Source organism: Labrus mixtus, chromosome 2, assembly GCF_963584025.1.
Source record: "Labrus mixtus chromosome 2, fLabMix1.1, whole genome shotgun sequence".
Classification (NCBI taxonomy): domain Eukaryota; kingdom Metazoa; phylum Chordata; class Actinopteri; order Labriformes; family Labridae; genus Labrus; species Labrus mixtus.
In genome coordinates, this window is record NC_083613.1 from 15,888,789 (window position 1) to 15,907,712 (window position 18,924).

Sequence of the window (18,924 nt, forward strand, 5' to 3'; positions counted from 1 at the left end):
GAGGTTCAAGTGGAAGCAACAACTTTTAAAATCGTTCTGCTCTACAGCACAGAAAAACACTAGTATATCCGACGAGGACACAGAGTCAGGGAGGAAACTGCATGGTCCAGGTCCTGCAGCAGCACAAGTTTAATGCTGCTACTCTCTCCCCTCTGTTTTGTGCAGAAATAGACAAGCATGTTAGCAAGGCTTCGACTGGCTGAACAAAAAGTCTGTACAGGTTTGTTTCAGTGCACGTTTCCACTTTAGTAAAACTCCGTTAGTAGATTCTGTTCTAGAAATTTGAGTCTAGAAACCAAACAGATCAGAAAAACAGACCCTGGGGGCGCCAGGGGACAGGTGGTAAGTTGTTCGCGCCCCATGTACGGAGGCAGTAGTCCTTAAAACGGACAGCTCAGGTTCAAATCCGACCTGATTTCAAACCCTATCCACTAACCTGTCTGTCCAATAAAGGTAAAAAAAACAAACAAATACATTCTGAATGTATAATTGCATACACACAAGAAACATCTTCTGCTTTGAAAATAAGAACCACCACTAGGGGGCGACAGTGTGTGATATTGAAATGCCGCAGTTAACAAAGTTCTGTTCTAGTTCACCATGACTAACCGCTTTGTTTTTCTTCTCTTCTCTCTCCTGCAGGCACTTCCTCTTTAAGACAGGCACAGGCACCACCCCCCTCTTTTCCACGGCAACACCTGGCTACACCATGGCAACAGGCTCCGTGTACTCCCCGCCCACCAGGCCCCTGCCGAGGAACACGCTGTCCCGCTCCGCCTTCAAATTCAAGAAATCCTCCAAGTACTGCTCATGGAGGTGAGATGGAAGCCATTTAAACCTCTAGATTAGTCCATAAATTAGATCAAAATCAGCTTCATGCAGGAACGTTTTGTCTGAAAAATGTATGGCTTTTTGTTTTTACTCATGAGCTGTTCTTGTGCTTGTGAGTAGTCATCAGTGGAAGCTTTTCTTTTTGGTTGAATTCTAATAAATAGTCGGGGGCAAATGTCAGGTCACTAAAGGAGGTGAAGTCAGACTAAAGTTTTCCGTGTATTTAGCGACTTTTGACTCTGTTAATTCTGGCTGCTCGATATTGAGATTATCTCCTGCTAATGTGTATGTCAGAGGGCAAAAATCGAATGACAAATAGTTATTTTTTCTTTATCTATTACACTATTTTACGGAGCCCTCAAACGTGGGCTGAAAGAATTAGTTTCTGGTACTCAGCAGAAAATAGCACAGCTCACAGAGATGGGAAGAGACTATTACACTACTCCTATACTTTGTAGTGAGCGCAAGAAACTTGCACATGCAATATTTTACCGTGTGCATGCAATACCCTCTCAAGAGCCCCCAGATAATACAGATCTCTTTTGTCCCTCTTCTCAGGTGTACAGCCCTCAGCGCTGTAGGGCTGTCTGTGCTGCTCTCTGTGCTGCTCTGTTACTGCATAGGTAAGAACACTAACTAACACACAACTCTTCACTATGAGAGCTGTGAGTCTGAATCATTACTACTGCCTGTGATGTGTCCACTCTTTACCTCTCCTCATCTCTCCTCTGATCTGGTCCGGTTTCCTTCATTCTCCGTATCACAGCGTTCTTCTTCTTCTTCTTCTTCTTCTTGTTGCTGCACACATCACTATTCACTGAGCCAATCAGATAAACACACTGCCAGGGTTTCCTTTCTGCAGGCCTTTCCCCCCCCTCCCTCTCTCTCCCTCTCTGCAGGATGTGATACAGGTGATATGTCGGCTAATATGTAGGCAGATTTTACGCTAATCTGTCGCTGGAATCCACCATGGAAACGTGGTTTTAATATCGCAGTATCTAGGATGAATTGTTTGCAAGCTGCACTTCATCAGAACATGAACATGATTGTTTTTTTGGTTTTTTTTTTTACCACAGATCGTTTTTCTCTTTGTTTCTTTGTAAAAGCATGAATAAATAAGGATTCAGGGCTGTGATGATTGTCTCCATCAGAAGACCCAGCGATGACAGACGAACACGTTGTTCATCGAACTGTAGGAATGCTTCTCGCACAGCAGATCTTTTCTCCCGAGGTGCTGATGAAAGGAAGGAATCTTCTCAGAGGAATTACTCAAATATTTCATTGTCAGGTTTATTCAGGTTTAGATGAAGCTGACAGAGAGAGCGATGAACAAAGAAAGCATAGAAGTGTATGTGCATATTTTCTCGATTTCAGCCTTTAATAATATGAACACACATTTGATGGCCTTTTCGAATACCTCTTTAAATAGTCTTGTAAACTGGATAGAGTGCTGTGCTGCTTTGGAAAACTTGGAAATAATTGACTGTGACATAGACTTTCCAAATGGATTGAATCGCATTCAAATCACTTTTTAATTAGACTGTTGATATTGGAACTTCACTTGAACGTGCTCTCATCCAAGTTTCTTTTTTGAACAGTATTTTTCTGAACTTGGTTGAACCGGAGCTGGCATTCACAAAGCGGAAAGTGTTGCAGCACGTTGATAAAAGTGAAGCATTTGCAGTGTTGTAATACTTGTGTTTTGGTTTTAAAGAATTGAAACAACAGATTTAAAGATGCAGGCTTCGGTTCAAAATAAGCAATTAGCATTAGCCTTGAAAATCCCAACAGACGCCTTTCATTCTCGCTTTTCCTTTTTGCCTTCCTTGGCTATGAATGTGTCAGTTTGCTGCTTGTTAGACTCTGTGAGAGTCATATTTTATTTTTTTAAACCCAGAAGGAGGAATGATATCAAAAAAGAGCAAGAGGGAGGACGAGTGGAGGTTTTTTTTTTTTTTTTAAAGGTCGTTGATTCCCAAAATGAACAGAAGCAATTATGATTGCAGCTCTGATGGTCCTTGGACTTTGAGATCTCTTCCCTCCAGATATCCGTGTGTGTGCATGTATGCGTGTGTGGGCGGGTTAATTTTAGTGTAACATGCTCAGCTTCGTGTGTCTGTGTGTGTGTGTGTGTCTGTGTGTGTGTGCGTGCGTGTGTGTGATCATGTCTCCCTCGTGCAAAATTGTTAGAAAGATGTTTTTTAGTCGAGGCATCTGTTAAGAGTTTCCTGGGATTTTTTCATCCATACACACGCACAGCCTCGAGTGAATCTGTCTCACACACATGGATGAGCACATCCCGAAAAACCTACGTTCAGGTATTAACTCACAAGAGATGAATAAAATCAAACAGGAAAAGAAAACAAACAGTATCACACTCAAACACACGTATCCGGATACACACACACAAACACACACGTGCACAGACGTTGACAACATGTTTTGATTGGCAATATTTGCACATGCTCTGTTTCAAACTGGTTTTGTTAATCTGAACACACTGAACACAAACTGCAGCTCAGAGTAAACAGAGCGGCCAATTGAAGCTCAATTAGACGATGAACAAATCAATGAACACTAAATAAAGAAAACAAACAAACACAAACTTAAAAGCCGTTCAAAGAGTCTTTTGGGAGCGCAGTGGTTGGTCCTCCAGGCAGGCGGCCCGGCTTTGAATCTGACCTGTGGCTCTTTCATTTTTCATTTTTCATTCCCCACACTCTCTCCCTCCATGATTTCCGACTCTGTCCTATCTATCCAATAAAGCAGAAAAAAGCCCCAAAATAAATTTTAATAAAAAAAGATGTAAAAAGCCAGATGTCTGGCTTTTGGAATAATAGTTTTAGTTGTCGCTGTAGCAACCCTACATCCCGCTTCTCTGACTATAACGCTCTCTAATCCCGCTGTAAATAGAAATTAGTCCAGTTGTCACAAAAACACAACAACAGTTTGCAAAATGTGGAAATATTCTTTTACCTGCAGAGACAAATATGCAAACTCAAAGGGAGGATCAAGCGTGTCTGGGTTTTGTTTTCTGGTCACTGGGCTTATGTGCAAGACCAGATTATGTTTAACAAAGACACACACACACACACACACACACACATAAAACCCTCCTCCGTGGCTAATTGTGCCGAAGTGTTCCTCATAAAATCAGACGCTGCATCGAACAAATACTCAGCAGCTCCCAGACCTGCTGCACACCGTCCAGTAAACTTGTTATAGTGAATCGAATTAAGTTAGTCTTTGTGACCCCACCGGGACGGATAAATGTTAAATTATTCTTAAAAATATTTAAATATTTCACCTGAAGTTTTTATGAGACTGATTGTGATTCCAAATATGTTGATGTAAGAGGATTTACTGTTTAGTCTCAATTGTTCTAGGAATTAGCCCTGAGCCGTCCATTCACATGGTAAATCATGGTGTGTGTGTGTGTGTGTGTGTGTGTGTGTGTGTGTGTGTGTGTGTTTTATCTGTGCATTAGCTGCAGCATAATTACTTAATCTGCAGAGTCAGCCATGTCAGGAGTTTGTAAAATGCAAACAGCACTCTCATTAAACACAGTGATGCTCAGATGAATATTCATGCTGGAGAACATGTACCGTATAAGTTAACAATCTTTGGAAGTGTACAGCCTAGAGTGCACGTTCGAATTCGACCAGTGGCTCCTTACCCGCATGTCATTCCCCAATCTCTCTCTTTACCCAGTTTCTGACTATCCACTGTTCTTAAAAATAAAAAGGAATAAAAAGCCCAATTCAATTTTAAATAGAAATTATAAAAGCATGTGTGTGGGTGTACAAACCTCTAAATGTATCTTTTTTTAAATACTGTTCCATTCAGATATATAGCTGAAGAAATGTAGAATAGCAAAGCCAGGGCTGCAATGCATCCTGGTACATGTAGGCCCAGCTGTGAAAACTCAGCTTTCTTGGCAGGAAAATGTATCAACTCAATCGACTGTTTGAAACCTTTTCGATTCATCCCCTCAAAAAACGTGGTGAAAATTCTCTTCAAAGTCGGGCTGCTGTATTCCCTCTCAGTGTGAGTCAGATCATCAGGACTGAGCTGGGATCAGTCTGTTCATCTCATCGGACACTTTAAAAGCGGCCAGGCGCTGATTCCCCTCCAGCTTTGTACACAGGCGGAGAGATCGTCTTCCATCGATTCTGTGAGTTTTCCTGCTGCAGGGAATCTTCCCAGGACTCTGTTCTCAAACTCATAAACAAGTTAAAGGTTATTTGATATAAGAAAAAAAATCTACCGGACATTTAAGACTTTGCACCCCCTCTCCACCTCGTATAACAAGGTATAACATTCCTCAAATCACAACCACTTTTCTGAGATGTTTCGTTAATTCCCAAATTTCCTAAAAAGGTTATGTTGAAGAGAAGCAGTCTGGTATGACTGTTACCATGGCCATTAATCCTCTTACTTTATCACACACATAACACACACACACCACATACACACACACTCACTCACACACTCATACATGTGGGCTCCTGTCGATTAGCCAGCACTCTCCCATGACCCGCTGCTCCTGTCCTCACCAGGAGGGGTTGTGGGTAACGGGCTTGCACAGCACGGCTCTAATTTAATGAGGCAGAGATGTTCGTGTGTGTGTGTGTGTGTGTGTGTGTGTGTGTGTGTGTGTGTGTGTGTGTGTGTGTGTGTGTGTGTGTGTGTGTGTGTGTGTGTGTGTGTGTGTGTGTGCGTCTTGGGTTATCTCGACCCAAATGTTCCCAAGTTGAATCAGTAATTGGTCCTTGACACGTCTCTCTCTGATATCTGCTGTGAGGAGTCAGTGGAGACTCCTCCTCCTCCTCCACATCCTCCTCCTCCTCCTCCTCCTCCTCCTCCACATCCTCCTCCTCCTCCTCCTCCTCCTCATCCTCCACATCCTCCTCCTCCTCATCCTCCTCCACATCCTCCTCCTCCTCATCCTCCTCCACATCCTCCTCCTCCTCCTCATCCTCTTCCTCCTCCTCCTCATCATCCTCCACATCCTCCTCCTCCTCCACATCCTCCTTCTCCTCATCCCTCTCCTCCTCCTTCTCCTCATCCCTCTCCTACTCCTCCTCCTCCTCATCGCTCTCCTACTCCTCCTCTTCCATCCCCATCTTCCTCCTCCTTTAAAAAACACTTCATCAGGTCTTTTCTGCTTTTACGCGGCTGTTGTGAAAGACATTTCATTTCATTACAGTTAATACTGGCACATAAAAACAGCTTCAACAGTCAGTTTTGTTGGTTCAAATGGTTCAAGAATCATCGAGCAGCGTCGTCAACATTCTCTTTACAGAGAAGGCCTCAGTTTATGAAGCTCTGTGAAATGAACTTTTTATGTCCATGTTCGACATTTGAACCATTTGAGCAGACTGTTAACACAATGTAATCAATGTGTGAGCGTCTGTGAACTGTAAACTGTCAGGCAGTCACAATACCAGATATTACACTTTGATATTATTGTAGAAAAATAAAATGACTCTACAGTACTGTAGAGTACAGTATAGTACAGGTGAACTCCTGCACTCTGTCTGCAGCTGTAACAGAATAAAAAAAATTCTATAGTTCCAGTTTTGTTTTTGATGAAGAACCTCATAACTTTGCAACCTATTTGTTTTCAGCTCCTTAAAAAAAGGAAATGCTTGAACTCAGTTACAAAAAAATATCTCAGCAGAACTCAAAATAAGGTGATGTTGTTGTGATTTAAGAGACTCAATGTTTCTGAGAATTTACTTTTTGAAGTGTAATCTTTTATTTTTCTTTCCTCTGTTGTCCTCTTTTGCATCTTCTTATTTTTTCTCCATGCTTTTAATATTTCACATTTCCTTTAACGACCACTCCTTAATTATCTCCCCTCTGTCTTTATCTTCCCTGCGTTCTCTTCCTCCTCACTCTGTAACTCTTTGTCTCCTTTACATGTTGGCCCCTGTATTAACCTCTCCTCCTCCTCTTCCTCCTCTCTGCAGCGATGCACCTGTTCGGTCTGAACTGGCAGCTCCAGGAGAGTGAGGGATACGGGGCGTTTGAAAACGGAGGAGGGGGGCGAGATACGACCCCCAACACCTTCATGGTGTCCACAGACAACGGTGAGTTCCAGCTTTCACTTTTTGATCCTCCCTTCTGGTGAAAGTTTCTCAGCTTACACCTGAAATGTTGATGCAGTAAGAAAACAGTCAAGCTCTGATCAACATTGTTATTGATATCTTCAGCTTTGCAGGAAGACTTCATTGTGCATAATCAGAGGTCTAAAATTCTTTGCATTTCTTGAACTTTCTGTTTCATGTGTTTATTTTTCCATGCAGGTAAAATGTTTCTCCTAGAGAACAACACCATCGATACAGGAGAGGTGGATGTGGGAAGACGAGCGCTACAAGACGTCCCACCAGGTGAGAACATAACAGTATCTAAACAGTCAAACAGAACAGAAACACTGTGTCCCACTGTGAGCTGTTCTGAACACTGATTAAAAGGGGAAAAAATGCAATCAGAGAGTCTCAAATCAAAAATAATTTCCACACAATAACAGTTATTATACTCAAAGAAGCACATTATACTTCTCTATATGGGGAACATCGCTTAAACAAATTCCATTATATTCTGTTCTGACTCGATAAAGTGTTGAAATCAAACGAGTCAAATTGAGGTCCAATGTTTGAAAACAGAGACACTGGTAGTTTAGTGGTTAGTGTGCGCCCTATGCACAGAGACTGTAGTCTCCCAAGCAGGCGGCCCGGGTTCAAATCCGACCTGTGGGTCCTTTCCTGCATGTCATTCCCCACTCTCTCTCTTTCTCTCTCTCTCAAAGATTTTTGACTCTATCCACTGAGCTGTCTCTAAATGAAGGCATAAAAGCCCTGAAAATAAACCTGCAAAATATTTGCCAACAAAGTCTCTTTTTCGCCTCGACTCGTCTTTCACAGTAAACACACAACTAAGCCTGTATCTTAAAAAAAGAGATATGCTGATAATACTGGTACATGCATGACTGTCACTTCGATGCTGACAGGAAACTTCAGTCTATGCAAACTGGGAGATTTTTTCACAATACAGATTTTTGTGTTACTAGGCATTTAGGGATCAGGTCTAGTTTGGCCTCAGGTTTCTGTCCTGGGATTAATCCTTCCTCTCACCAACTAAACTGATGATGAGGCTGCAGATTGAGATACAGTTCAACAACCTGGTGTAAATGTCTGTTTTATATGATGTATTGCTTTAGTGTGTGATTAAATGGATTTGCTATGAAGAGGGGAAGTGTCTGTGCTTTCATTTTGACTCTTGCTGAGTTCTTGTTGTTTCTTTTTTGGTTTTTTTGTCCCAGGTGTGTTTTGGAGGTCCCAGCTGTACATCGACCAGCCGCAGTTCTTAAAATTCAACATCTCCGTCCAGAGAGACGCTCTTGTTGGGGTGTACGGACGCAAAGGAATACCGCCCTCACACACACAGGTTGGTCCCACAAACACACACACCTTTTAAGTTTGATTATTGGTACAGCTCATGTTCCTTTTCGGACGTTCATCCCTCTACATTCATCTGATGGCTGTTTGACGTGTTGCTCAGAATAAGCTCTGAATGGAGTGTGAATGAAAATCTATCCCTCTCCACTGCACTATTGATTAAAATGTCACCACCTGACAAAGATGGGGAAAGGGGCGGGGCCAAAGAACAGTCATAATGGAATGAACTTAAACAGACAACAAAGCCAGCAATGTCTCTTTGAAAGACTTTAAACAGGCCAATGAAACCAGCCAGAGTGAAATCCAGAGTTTAGGATAAAAAGGTGATGAGACTTTTTCAGAGAAGATAAGGAACGAGAGGAGTAAGAAAAAGAGCTTCAACCTGCTCAAAGAGAATCTAAATAAGTGTTTTCTAATGTGTCTTGTGATTACAATCTTATCAAATCAGATCAGCGGTCTTCCTCTGATTTTCAAGAAACACCAAAAGTGGCAAAAAAAAAAAAAAAAAATCCTGCCTCTCAAAATCTCCAAACCTTAAAACCCCTTTGCCACTTTGCCAGTATTGGTAGGTCAAGCGCTCCGTGGATTGTGTGTTCATAATGAAGAAGATAAGCTCCTTAAAGAGAGAAACTATCCCTTTAATGACTCCACTTACATCTCTGTGTGGCAGATCGTGTCTTCTATCGAGGGATTAATCCACTTATCTGTAAGAGACAGCTTCATACAATGCCTTCCAATCGCAGTTTAATGTTAGCACTTTAGATCAGAAGAGTGTGTGTAGATGTCCTTGTCATAACCTAATCTATCTAAGATGCCTTTATTTCCTTTACAGTGGATTGTCAGTCATGTCGCTCTGCAACAGTTCTTTAACGGAGACAGAAGAAGAACATTTTCTGTGTTACGCTTTTATGATGCTCCGTCTTCATCTAAGTTTATGAAAAGAACATTTAAATGTTATTCAAACTATAATGAAGAGTCAATCAACAAGTACTTAAAACACAAAGGTCACATTGACCCTCAGAAATAGATCCCTGGAGGACTTCTTGTGCTGTTGAAATGATCTGTGATGATTTATTCAAGCCACTGAAAGCTATGGCTTTCATGTTGACATTGTGTTTCGATTGCAGATTACACTATCAGACACCTTTTGCACTCTGCTCATTACAATGAGAATATCTGAAAAACCATACGACATAAAACAAGTTTAAATGATTTGTGTTCAGCAGAATCAGAGGAAAAAACATGTCACTTTTTTTATCTTCATATCTAAGAAAAGTATTTAATAAAGTGATTCTGACTTCCAGTACGACTTCGTTGAGCTGCTGGACGGAAGTCGCCTTATTTCCAAAGAAAAACGAGCGCTCAGCGACAGCGACGCAGGACACACAAACGAGGAGGAGTCTGCAGGAGGAGCGGCCAGACACATACGCTCAGTGAACGTGCACGAGGCCGGCTTCATTCAGTACCTGGACACGGGGATCTGGCACATGGCGTTTTACAACGACGGACGCAACACGGAACAAGTGTCTTATAACACCATCGTCATAGGTGAGACGCAGCTGTGTTTGTTTGAGTGGATTCTGAATGTTGTTGATGTTTCAGTGCGTTCAAGTCAAATCTGTTTTTAAGAAAATGGGAATGAAAAGTAATTTTTTTTATTATTAGTGCCTTAAAAAACATTTTAAATGGCCAGCAGGGGGCGACTGCAAAGAAGTCTGATTTTTTTTTTTTTTTAAAGACTACTTTTCCGTTGATTAATTCCTACAGCAATACTTTCCCTAATGAGTTTATGGTCTCCATGTTGAGTTTTTCCAGTTTTCATCCTTAAAGAATGATGTTCATTTAGTAAATAATGGTCCCATTTGGGGTCAAAAAACGATGTAGCAGCCGCTCTCTACTGTGACCTCCCAACCACTATAGTGGTGTAAAAATGTGTGTTAAACATCTTATCCAATATGGTCTCTTTTTGCTTCAAAAAACACCAATGGAGACGCCCAAAATGACAAACTGAAATGTTAAAATTAAAGTTTAAATACCACTGTGACGTCAGTTTGGCTCAACCACTTCTTATGTACATTGTTGGATTTAAAAGTGTGTAAGCAATCTTCTACAGTAGACACAGTTTAAACTTACCGAGTTCAAGTCATCATTTAAAAAAAAAAAACCCACAGCTTTATGTAAAAGTCCTTGAAGTCCTAGAACAGTTCTGGAAAAGTTCCTGAGTGTAAACGTCCTGAACACTCAGATGAGCACATGGGCGGTGCTAGGCAGGGGCCAACAGGGGCCAGTGCGCCTGTAACACTGAGCTTGATCCCCCCTGTGGTCACCTTCAAAAGGAAGAGCCCCCCTAATAACACATACACAGCATTTGACTCAACAACCAGACTCACAATCTACTGTGATATTAACTGAAACAAATCATGGTATTTAATGATGTGCACTATTATTTGGCATAATCTATATATATATATATATATATATATATATATTAAAGCGATTATCTTTGTCCATTTTTCACCTTGGTTTAATGTTCCCCTCTGACAAAACAACTGGCCCCAGTTTGGCCCCCTCAGTAAAACTGGTCTAGAACCACCACTTGATGAGCAGCCAAAGTGTTCGACCAATCAGTGAATGGAGTGTAAATCAGCCTGACCACTACCAAAACTCAAGCCATGTGATTGGACGCTGCTGCTGTCACTCACAGGTGTTTAGATATACACTGAAACGCTACTTCCTGTATATTTTCAGTTACTTCCTGTGTAAAGAGTGATTGATAAAGAAGTGTCACACAGTGTTTACATGTAAATGAAATACAATTTAAAAATGTCTTTTGAAAACCCACGTAATTATTGTTGGCTAAATTGGAAAAGTGCTCAGAGCATTAAGGATCTGTGGTTTAATTCACCCAGGCCTTTTCCTTTAAATGTGTCAGGAGACATCTTAGACCCAGAAGAAGCAGAGAAGTTAAGAGTAATCATTATGTGATTTTTTGGGATACATTTTTAGCTTTTTGAGACCCTAAAAAAGGCTCTCCAAATCAAACACATTGCTATAAATCATCCTTTTATTGTCGCCCAAGAATCTCAGAAATGTAAGTGTCTTTGTTTTAAAGAAACCCTGGTTAATCTCAGGGTGAGTACACTCTCAGACCAGATGTGATTACAGTAAAAACACCTGAAATCTTCATCTTACACTGCCATGTACATTAAAAGGGTAGAGAAGTACAGTAGCAGCTATATGTTAGTAAAAATAAAAGGTGTGTGTGTGTGTGTGTGTGTGTGTGTGTGTGTGTGTGTGTGTGTGTGTGTGTGTCACAGTGTGTGTGTGCAGATTGAGTGCATCAGAGAGCCAACTGTGGTGTGCAACAGAGAGAGAGCGAGAGAGTGATGGAGAGAGAGGCAGTGGGGTAATTGGCTGTAGGAATATGTTGATTGGACTGACTGGTTGTAACTACGGCAACCAGTGTCTGACTGGGAACCAAAATCAGCTCCAGCATTTTAAGTACTGGACCACCTCTTTTTCTCTTTCTGACCTTCTCTGCTCCATCTTTTTGCTTTTTCAGTTCTTTGTGATCCAATTTGAGTCATAGCTTTCAACAGCTCTGATCTTTCTGTCTTTATTTTGAACTTTAAGGAGCGGAAACTGTGTTGATTGTTGGTACTACTGCACCTGCTCTAAGGTGTGTTCAGACAAAAAGCAAAGCAAATTTTTCACCAGATGTAAATATATGGAAAGCCAAGACAAAGATGCCAATGTACCCTGAAAAAATAATTACAAAATAAGATGACATAGTCCTGATGTCCTGGGATGCATCAGACGTTGTCCGACCATTTTAAGACCTGTATGCTTGTCTTCTAGCGGACGCAGCTGACAAACTGTATAAATTCAGACTTTTTACAAATCAGGATGCTGATTGTCGGTGATTTAGTGAGACCTGGTCAGCCTCAAGGAGCTGGAAGCAGCAGGACAGTTCATCCAGACACAGGTCATGGGAAGTGTGTTCCTCTGGATGTTGTTATTTACCGAGACACAACAGCGTTTGGTCATAAAATATTCTGCATGAATGTTTGCGGGTCGTGTTTGCCTGCAGGATCATTTGCTGTTTTTTTTAAGTTGGTAAAAATAATTGGGGGCATCTTGAAACAAAAATGTTCTCTTTTTTTGTCTGAACACAGTAAGGGTGTCATAATACCAGAAATGTAAACTTTAGTCCAGAACTAGTAAAATAAAACAATATCCAACCAAGATGAAATACCACGGTAACGAAAACTTTTTAATTCAAGGCAAACTCCTGAACACTGTCCAAATTACACGTTTGGAAATGTTTACATAGCAAAAGGTTTCCGACCATTTGGTGCAACTTAGACAGTGTCACCTCCTTTTCTCTCTGTCCGTTTGTGAGAGACATAAACGTAGACATAACTCCCAAAAGCACTTAAAACCTTCAACTGCAGAGCTGTGGTTTTGAATTGGATCACAGCTACTCGCGCTCTTTCTCTTGTGGCAAGTGTTCTGTAGTTTGAATCTATTAAAGCTCCTGTGCTGTTTAAAACTCTTGATCATTGAAAAAAAAAAAAAGACTGTTATAAAACATGTTGTATCAAGAAGAAGTGTCAGATGTTATATTCTTTGGCCTTTTGCCTTTATGAGATAGGACAGCTGAAGAGAACCATGAAATGTTGGGAGGAGAGAGTAGGAACTACGTCGGATTCGACGCCATGGCCCCTTCGATGAGGGGGCGCGACATAACGCTAGGCTATACAGCTCCCGAATATCAGATATTCTAACAACCTCAGAACACAGCAAAACAGTTAAGTCAGCTAATGGATCATTTTGGGATGATGTTACACAAAATTAGATTTTATGTTCCAACAAGCGAGCTGCAGACAGCAGGTGAATGATTTTGCCTACCATGCTGGTTATAGTCTTGTAAACTCTGTTGCATTTGCCAGAAATGCCAATTATTCAGTCCAAGTGTGATGGAAACCACTGATCTCTAAGTATGGTGTGTTCATTCTGAATGTGTGTATCTAGAGATCATCGCACGCCCTGCCCACCCAATTACCTCTCTCTGTCCTCTTTTTTCTTAATCAGAGTCGATTATGGAGTGCCCTCAGAATTGCCATGGAAACGGAGATTGTCTCTCAGGAGTGTGCCACTGTTTCCCCGGGTTTCTTGGCCCTGACTGCTCGCGAGGTAAGAACACACACTCTTGCACAAACACACACACACACACACAAGCACACACACACACACACACACACACACACACACACACACGCACGAACACTCTGCCACCTGTAGAGAGGCGGTAATTGTTGGAGGTTGTTATCCGAGCAGTGAGTGTGACCTCGCTCACTCTGGAGGCTCTGCTGTGTTACCGTTCTGTCTCTGTCACTGCCTCTCTCCACTTGCTTTCTCCTTTATCAAAAAAAAAAATTGACTTTTTACCTTGGCTTGGTTTTCACAGAGGGATCACCTGTGTGCAGTCAGACTGTTTGATACCAGGTCTGTGAACTAAAATATAAAAAAATCAGTCCAAAACGTATCACCGTTCAGACCTCAGGAAGAAAGGTTACATGAAATCATTTGGAGCGCTCTTAGTTTGCTTCAATTGCCTTGGAGCAAGAATTAAGTAGCATTCAGGAAAATCTTTTGCCAGAACTTTTTTAATGCATGAAAGTTTGCCATGCATCCAAAGGCTACATGTTCTCCTGACAGATTCATGTCTGCATGAACATCTCATGACAATGAAGGCATTTTATTCATTCAAAATCACAGTGCCTTGGCGTTTTAAAGTGACTTTTAAATCTGCATATATCTCTCTCCAAAGGGCTCTTCAAGCTCACTCCTGTAAGGTCCAGTAAGTTATCCTATTCAAGAGTTTTTTAAACAATTTTGTTTTGATTTATTTCACGTTTATTTTTTTTCTTTTAAGAGCGCTTCATACTGGGGCTTTTTAGTGCAAGGTTACAAAAGCTTACCTCCAATTTCCATGTGAGAGACCATTATGTCTGCTTTAATAGCTCCATATTTTCCTTTTTTCAAGGAAATGTCACAAAGAAAACGTAAAAATTAATGAATCATGTCCTGGCATTAGCAGCAGCTCTAGACCTGGAACTTCTTCCCTTGAAAAGAGGACTCAGTTTAGTTTCTCCTCCGCCTTGTTTTTAACAAAGCTGATATCCGAAGTCCAGCCCTTTCTCGATGTTGATGATGGATAAGTGACATTGACAAGCTGTTCAGTCAGGACCACCATTAATCCAGAGACACATACACACACACACAAACACACGTGACACACCACACAGAAAGTAATCATCTTTGGCACCTAATTAATCCCAAAGGTTTTTCATGACCACAGAAATCCACAGAGATATACAGTGTTCTGAGCCGGTGAATATACCGTACCTTAGGCCATAATAAGCGCACATGAGCTGCCCGTGGTGCTAAAAGTCAGTAAAACACAAAGCACCTTTCGGAACCTACTGATGTTCAAACAATGAACGCTGTGAGCGCTGCGACAAAAAAAAAGGCTGGTTTAGAGAGTCCATCTCAAACACACTTTAGTCGACCTTTATCTTTCACATGAGTAAAACGTATTCACATGGACTCTAAAGTCCTGCAGTGCTAACCAGCTGTCATTCATCAAAGTTAATTAAAGGTATAAAGAGCCACTTTGGATGCTGAACTCTAAACCAAGCTGGGGCAGAGATGAGTGACGACAGGTCTGGTGGATTAGTCCGTTTTGTTTGGTTGCCTTGATAATAAACAAAATGTCATGCAACTCTTAAATGTTACAAAACAAACTAAGAAAGTCCCAGAATGGCTGAGAGACAATTAAAAGGTTTATGATACAGTGACGAATGTCTGCATCCAGGGCACAATGCTGTCTGCTATGCACATCATTTTTTTATTCATTATAAGCCTTGAACACGATAAAAAGTGTGACTTTTTGTCTACGTGGTGCAGACTTTGATGAAATGAACATTTGGAGGCTCGAGGGGGCATTAGTGCTGTCCGTCCATAAATCCGTTTTGTGTTTCTGATCCACCTCCCCGCCTGTCTTCCCGTGTGTGTTGCAGCTTCCTGTCCGGTGCTGTGCAGCGGCAACGGTCAGTACTCGCGCGGACGCTGCCAGTGCTACAGCGGCTGGAAAGGCACCGAGTGCGACGTTCCAGCCAACCAGTGCATCGACATCCACTGCGGAGGACACGGCATCTGCATCATCGGTGCCTGCATCTGCAACACCGGGTACAAGGGCGAGAACTGTGAGGAAGGTGAGAAGACCTTTTATTACAGAGCAGGAAGACAACGGTTAACATTCACTTGTTAAACAGAAACGGAGTCATACTAAAGGATAATAATTCAAGTCTTTACTGGTTTTTATTTGCAAAGCTATTAGATTTAATAAATGTAGAGTCAGGACAATAATCATTTAAAAGAAATATTCTCCTAGAAGTTCATGGCTTTCACAACATTTCCTGTAAATAGTGAAACACTGGCTTATTTAAGGTCATTGCACATCACTTAACCTTTACTGTGGGGTTGTGTTTTTAATGGTCTACTTTAGTGCTTTGTTATGAAGGTGGTGTCTGAAGTGTTTTGGACTGTGGATTTGTTCTATGATTTATGCTGAGGTGAGCCTTTTTACTACAGTTTAGGAAAGCTATGATAACTCTTTTGCTAGTGTGTGTCGTTACTTACACTTTCAGATTTACATCAATCCATCTTTATTTCTACAGCGCCAATTCATAACAAATGAGACCATTTACAAAAAGAGTAGGTCTAGACCTATCTTTGTTACATTTTTAGAGTATTATACTGTATTATAACGTGTGGCCTATGCCTCATTAAAGGCTTTGTAGTGTTTATTGACATTTGAATAGCAGTGATTATTTGGTTAATTAGTGCTCATAGACACCTACAGGCCTTTTCTCCAGCTTGCAATACATCTCTGTGGATTTGTTCTTTTTCTTCATGTGAGTGTTTGGCATTCATTAGATGGCATTGATTATTACTTTCCCAGTGGTGTGGTGTGGTGTGGTGTGGTGTGTAACGTGTGTGTGTTAGTGTTTGTGTGTGTGTGTGTGTGTGTGTGTGTGTGTGTGTGTGTGTGTGTGTGTGTGTGTGTGTGTGTGTGTGTGTGTGTTTGTGTACGATCATTTTGGTCGTGGCTGTATATTATCCAAGGTGCTGAAATGCCTGCATTTAATTGCTTTATCAAGATAACAATAAGTCAAGTCAGGTGATGAGCACAGACCAATATAAACATGAATCAGAGTCTATGGTTGCAGGTACATGTTACCTGCTGTAGGTGTAAATCCTGTTTTAAAGAATTAAAGCTAATAAGGTCAGCGACCTGCATGTAAGAATGAGCTTAAATCAGCTCTGAAGTGAAGCTGCTGACAGGTAGTCTGTTCAGATCGTGTTACAGCTGCTCTGTAAATTAATTTACACTAATCTCTGTCACACACACTAACACACACGCAGTGTTACGTCTAGCTGCTGACAGGTAGCTGGCTACAAGCTGTACACCACGCTAATTTAATCTGAACAGGTCGATACTAACATGCTGTTTTCTGGTTGGACACACACACACACACACACACACACACACACACACACACACATACACAATACAACACTGGGAGGTTGACTCCATATGTGTGTAAGTGTGCACATCATTAACGTGCGTACAAATGAAACACACAGGTGTGAACATGCTGTGTTTACCTGCAGGCTAGCATAACATGATTAGTTTCCGATCAGTTCAATCCTCGGTCACACTAATCCTATATCCGAGCAATAGAGAGAGAGAGAGAGAGAGAGAGAGAACAACGCAGCATGGTGTGTGTGTGTGTGTGTGTGTGTGTGTGTGTGTGTGTGTGTGTGTGTGTGTGTGTGTGTGTATTTGTGTTAATCCCATTTACAGCTGCTGAATATACAATTAATGTCAAAGGAAACATACACTGTAGGATTTCCTTGGAAAGACGTCACAGCCCATTGGTTGTAAATCGTCCAGTGTTTAAGGGCTTTAATGTAGACACAACGACAATAAGCGCCTTTTCTGTAAGTCCTCATATCTGCAAACCAGAGGTGGCTGGTGCGTTGTTCTCCGGGAGAGTTACAATTTCTCACAGATGGACTGGAATATATATCCTTGAGTGTTAGCTTGATGCTAAAACATACTTGAAAATGTCATTATCAGGCTAAAAAAGTTAACAATGCGATAATTTTAACTCACAAAACCATCTATTTTACAACATTCTTTAACAAACAACACCATTTGCACTCTGTGGAGAAGAACTTTTAAAAACCGCTGACTCATGCTAGCCTGGTCTGCTGTTCCAGTGACACTAAATGACTCGCTCTTTATGTCTCAGTTGGATATATCCCTCTGCTGCCTCCTTTTGGGTGCTGGTGGGTGTGTAGTGGGTTTATTGAAGCGTTTTCCCATCGCCCATCAAAGCTCCAATCTCTTGTATTGAAGAGGAACAAATGAGCATGTTCACCCTTATAACAAAGGAGGCCTGGAGCGCTGGAGTCTAGTTCCCAGGACTGGAAACACTTCACCACTTTTCACATGTGGAGGTGTTATTTCAAGCTAGCAAACTATTTCTAATGTTTATTTTTTCGTAAGAGGCTTCTGTGTTGTGCTAATTATTTTTCCCCTACAGCCGTTTCTCCTTTGTGGAAGTTAAAGATTATTTGCATTGCTACTTGTGTTTTCTGGTCTTCTGTCAGGACTTCTGTGTGGGTTTTTATTTTCGGGAGCAGGAGCAGAGTCAAAGGGGTCTAACATAATCAACTCTTTTCTATCTGTGTCTCCAGTGGACTGCATTGACCCCAGTTGTTCTGCACATGGCGTGTGTATCCACGGCGAGTGTCACTGTCAGCCCGGCTGGGGCGGAGCCAGCTGTGAGATCGCCAAGGCCATGTGTCCAGACCAGTGCTCAGGTCACGGCACCCACAACGCAGAAACCAACACCTGTGCCTGCGACCAGAACTGGACTGGGCCTGACTGCTCTCTGGGTGAGTGTGTATCTGTGTGTGTGTGTGTGTGTGTGTGTGTGTGTGTGTGTGTGTGTGTGTGTGTGTGTGTGTGTGTGTGGGGGGGGGTGAAATATCCCTTTGTGTTTGATTTCTTACACTTCTTACAGAATCTATAAATAGAATAGAATAGAATAGAATAGCGTTTGTAAGAACAGCATCTCACCGAGCTTTAAAGAGTTAATTAAATGCTTTACAGGATCATTAAGAGAGGATAAAGAAGAGCAGCATCAGCATAAAATGAAAACAAAAAAGCAATTACAGAGCAGAACATAATTAAGATAGCACCATCATTGCTGCGAGCCTGTAGGAGGAGCAGGAATAAAAGACGGAACAAGTTGCTTGTAAAACAACTAATAAGACATAAGGTGAGTAAGACAGTCGATTATGCAGAAACCTGCGTCTGTAAACATAATTCTGCCGAGTGATTTAAAGGATGATGGTGCTTTAGTTGGGCTGCATACTCTCCTGCAGCTGTGATCCCCTGACGGCAAAAACATGTTCACTTTTAGAAGTTAGCAGCAGTTTGAAACGGGCGGCAGGACCTCGCCCGAGGCGCTCATTTTGAAGAGGCACG

General features: G+C 41.6%; 1 protein-coding gene across 5 annotated transcripts in view; it reads left to right on the forward strand.

The window, feature by feature from the left end:
- tenm3 (teneurin transmembrane protein 3) overlaps positions 1 to 18,924 on the forward strand; it is a 318,509-nt gene that overhangs the window by 212,835 nt on the left and 86,750 nt on the right. For all 5 annotated transcript variants that reach the window (XM_061052965.1, XM_061052966.1, XM_061052967.1 and 2 more), the window contains 9 exons: positions 643 to 816; positions 1,390 to 1,454; positions 6,807 to 6,926; positions 7,143 to 7,226; positions 8,159 to 8,283; positions 9,599 to 9,842; positions 13,389 to 13,490; positions 15,380 to 15,574; positions 18,129 to 18,329. In XM_061052965.1, the coding sequence (XP_060908948.1) occupies positions 643 to 816; positions 1,390 to 1,454; positions 6,807 to 6,926; positions 7,143 to 7,226; positions 8,159 to 8,283; positions 9,599 to 9,842; positions 13,389 to 13,490; positions 15,380 to 15,574; positions 18,129 to 18,329 (1,310 nt within the window). The remainder of the gene's footprint in view (positions 1 to 642; positions 817 to 1,389; positions 1,455 to 6,806; positions 6,927 to 7,142; positions 7,227 to 8,158; positions 8,284 to 9,598; positions 9,843 to 13,388; positions 13,491 to 15,379; positions 15,575 to 18,128; positions 18,330 to 18,924) is intronic.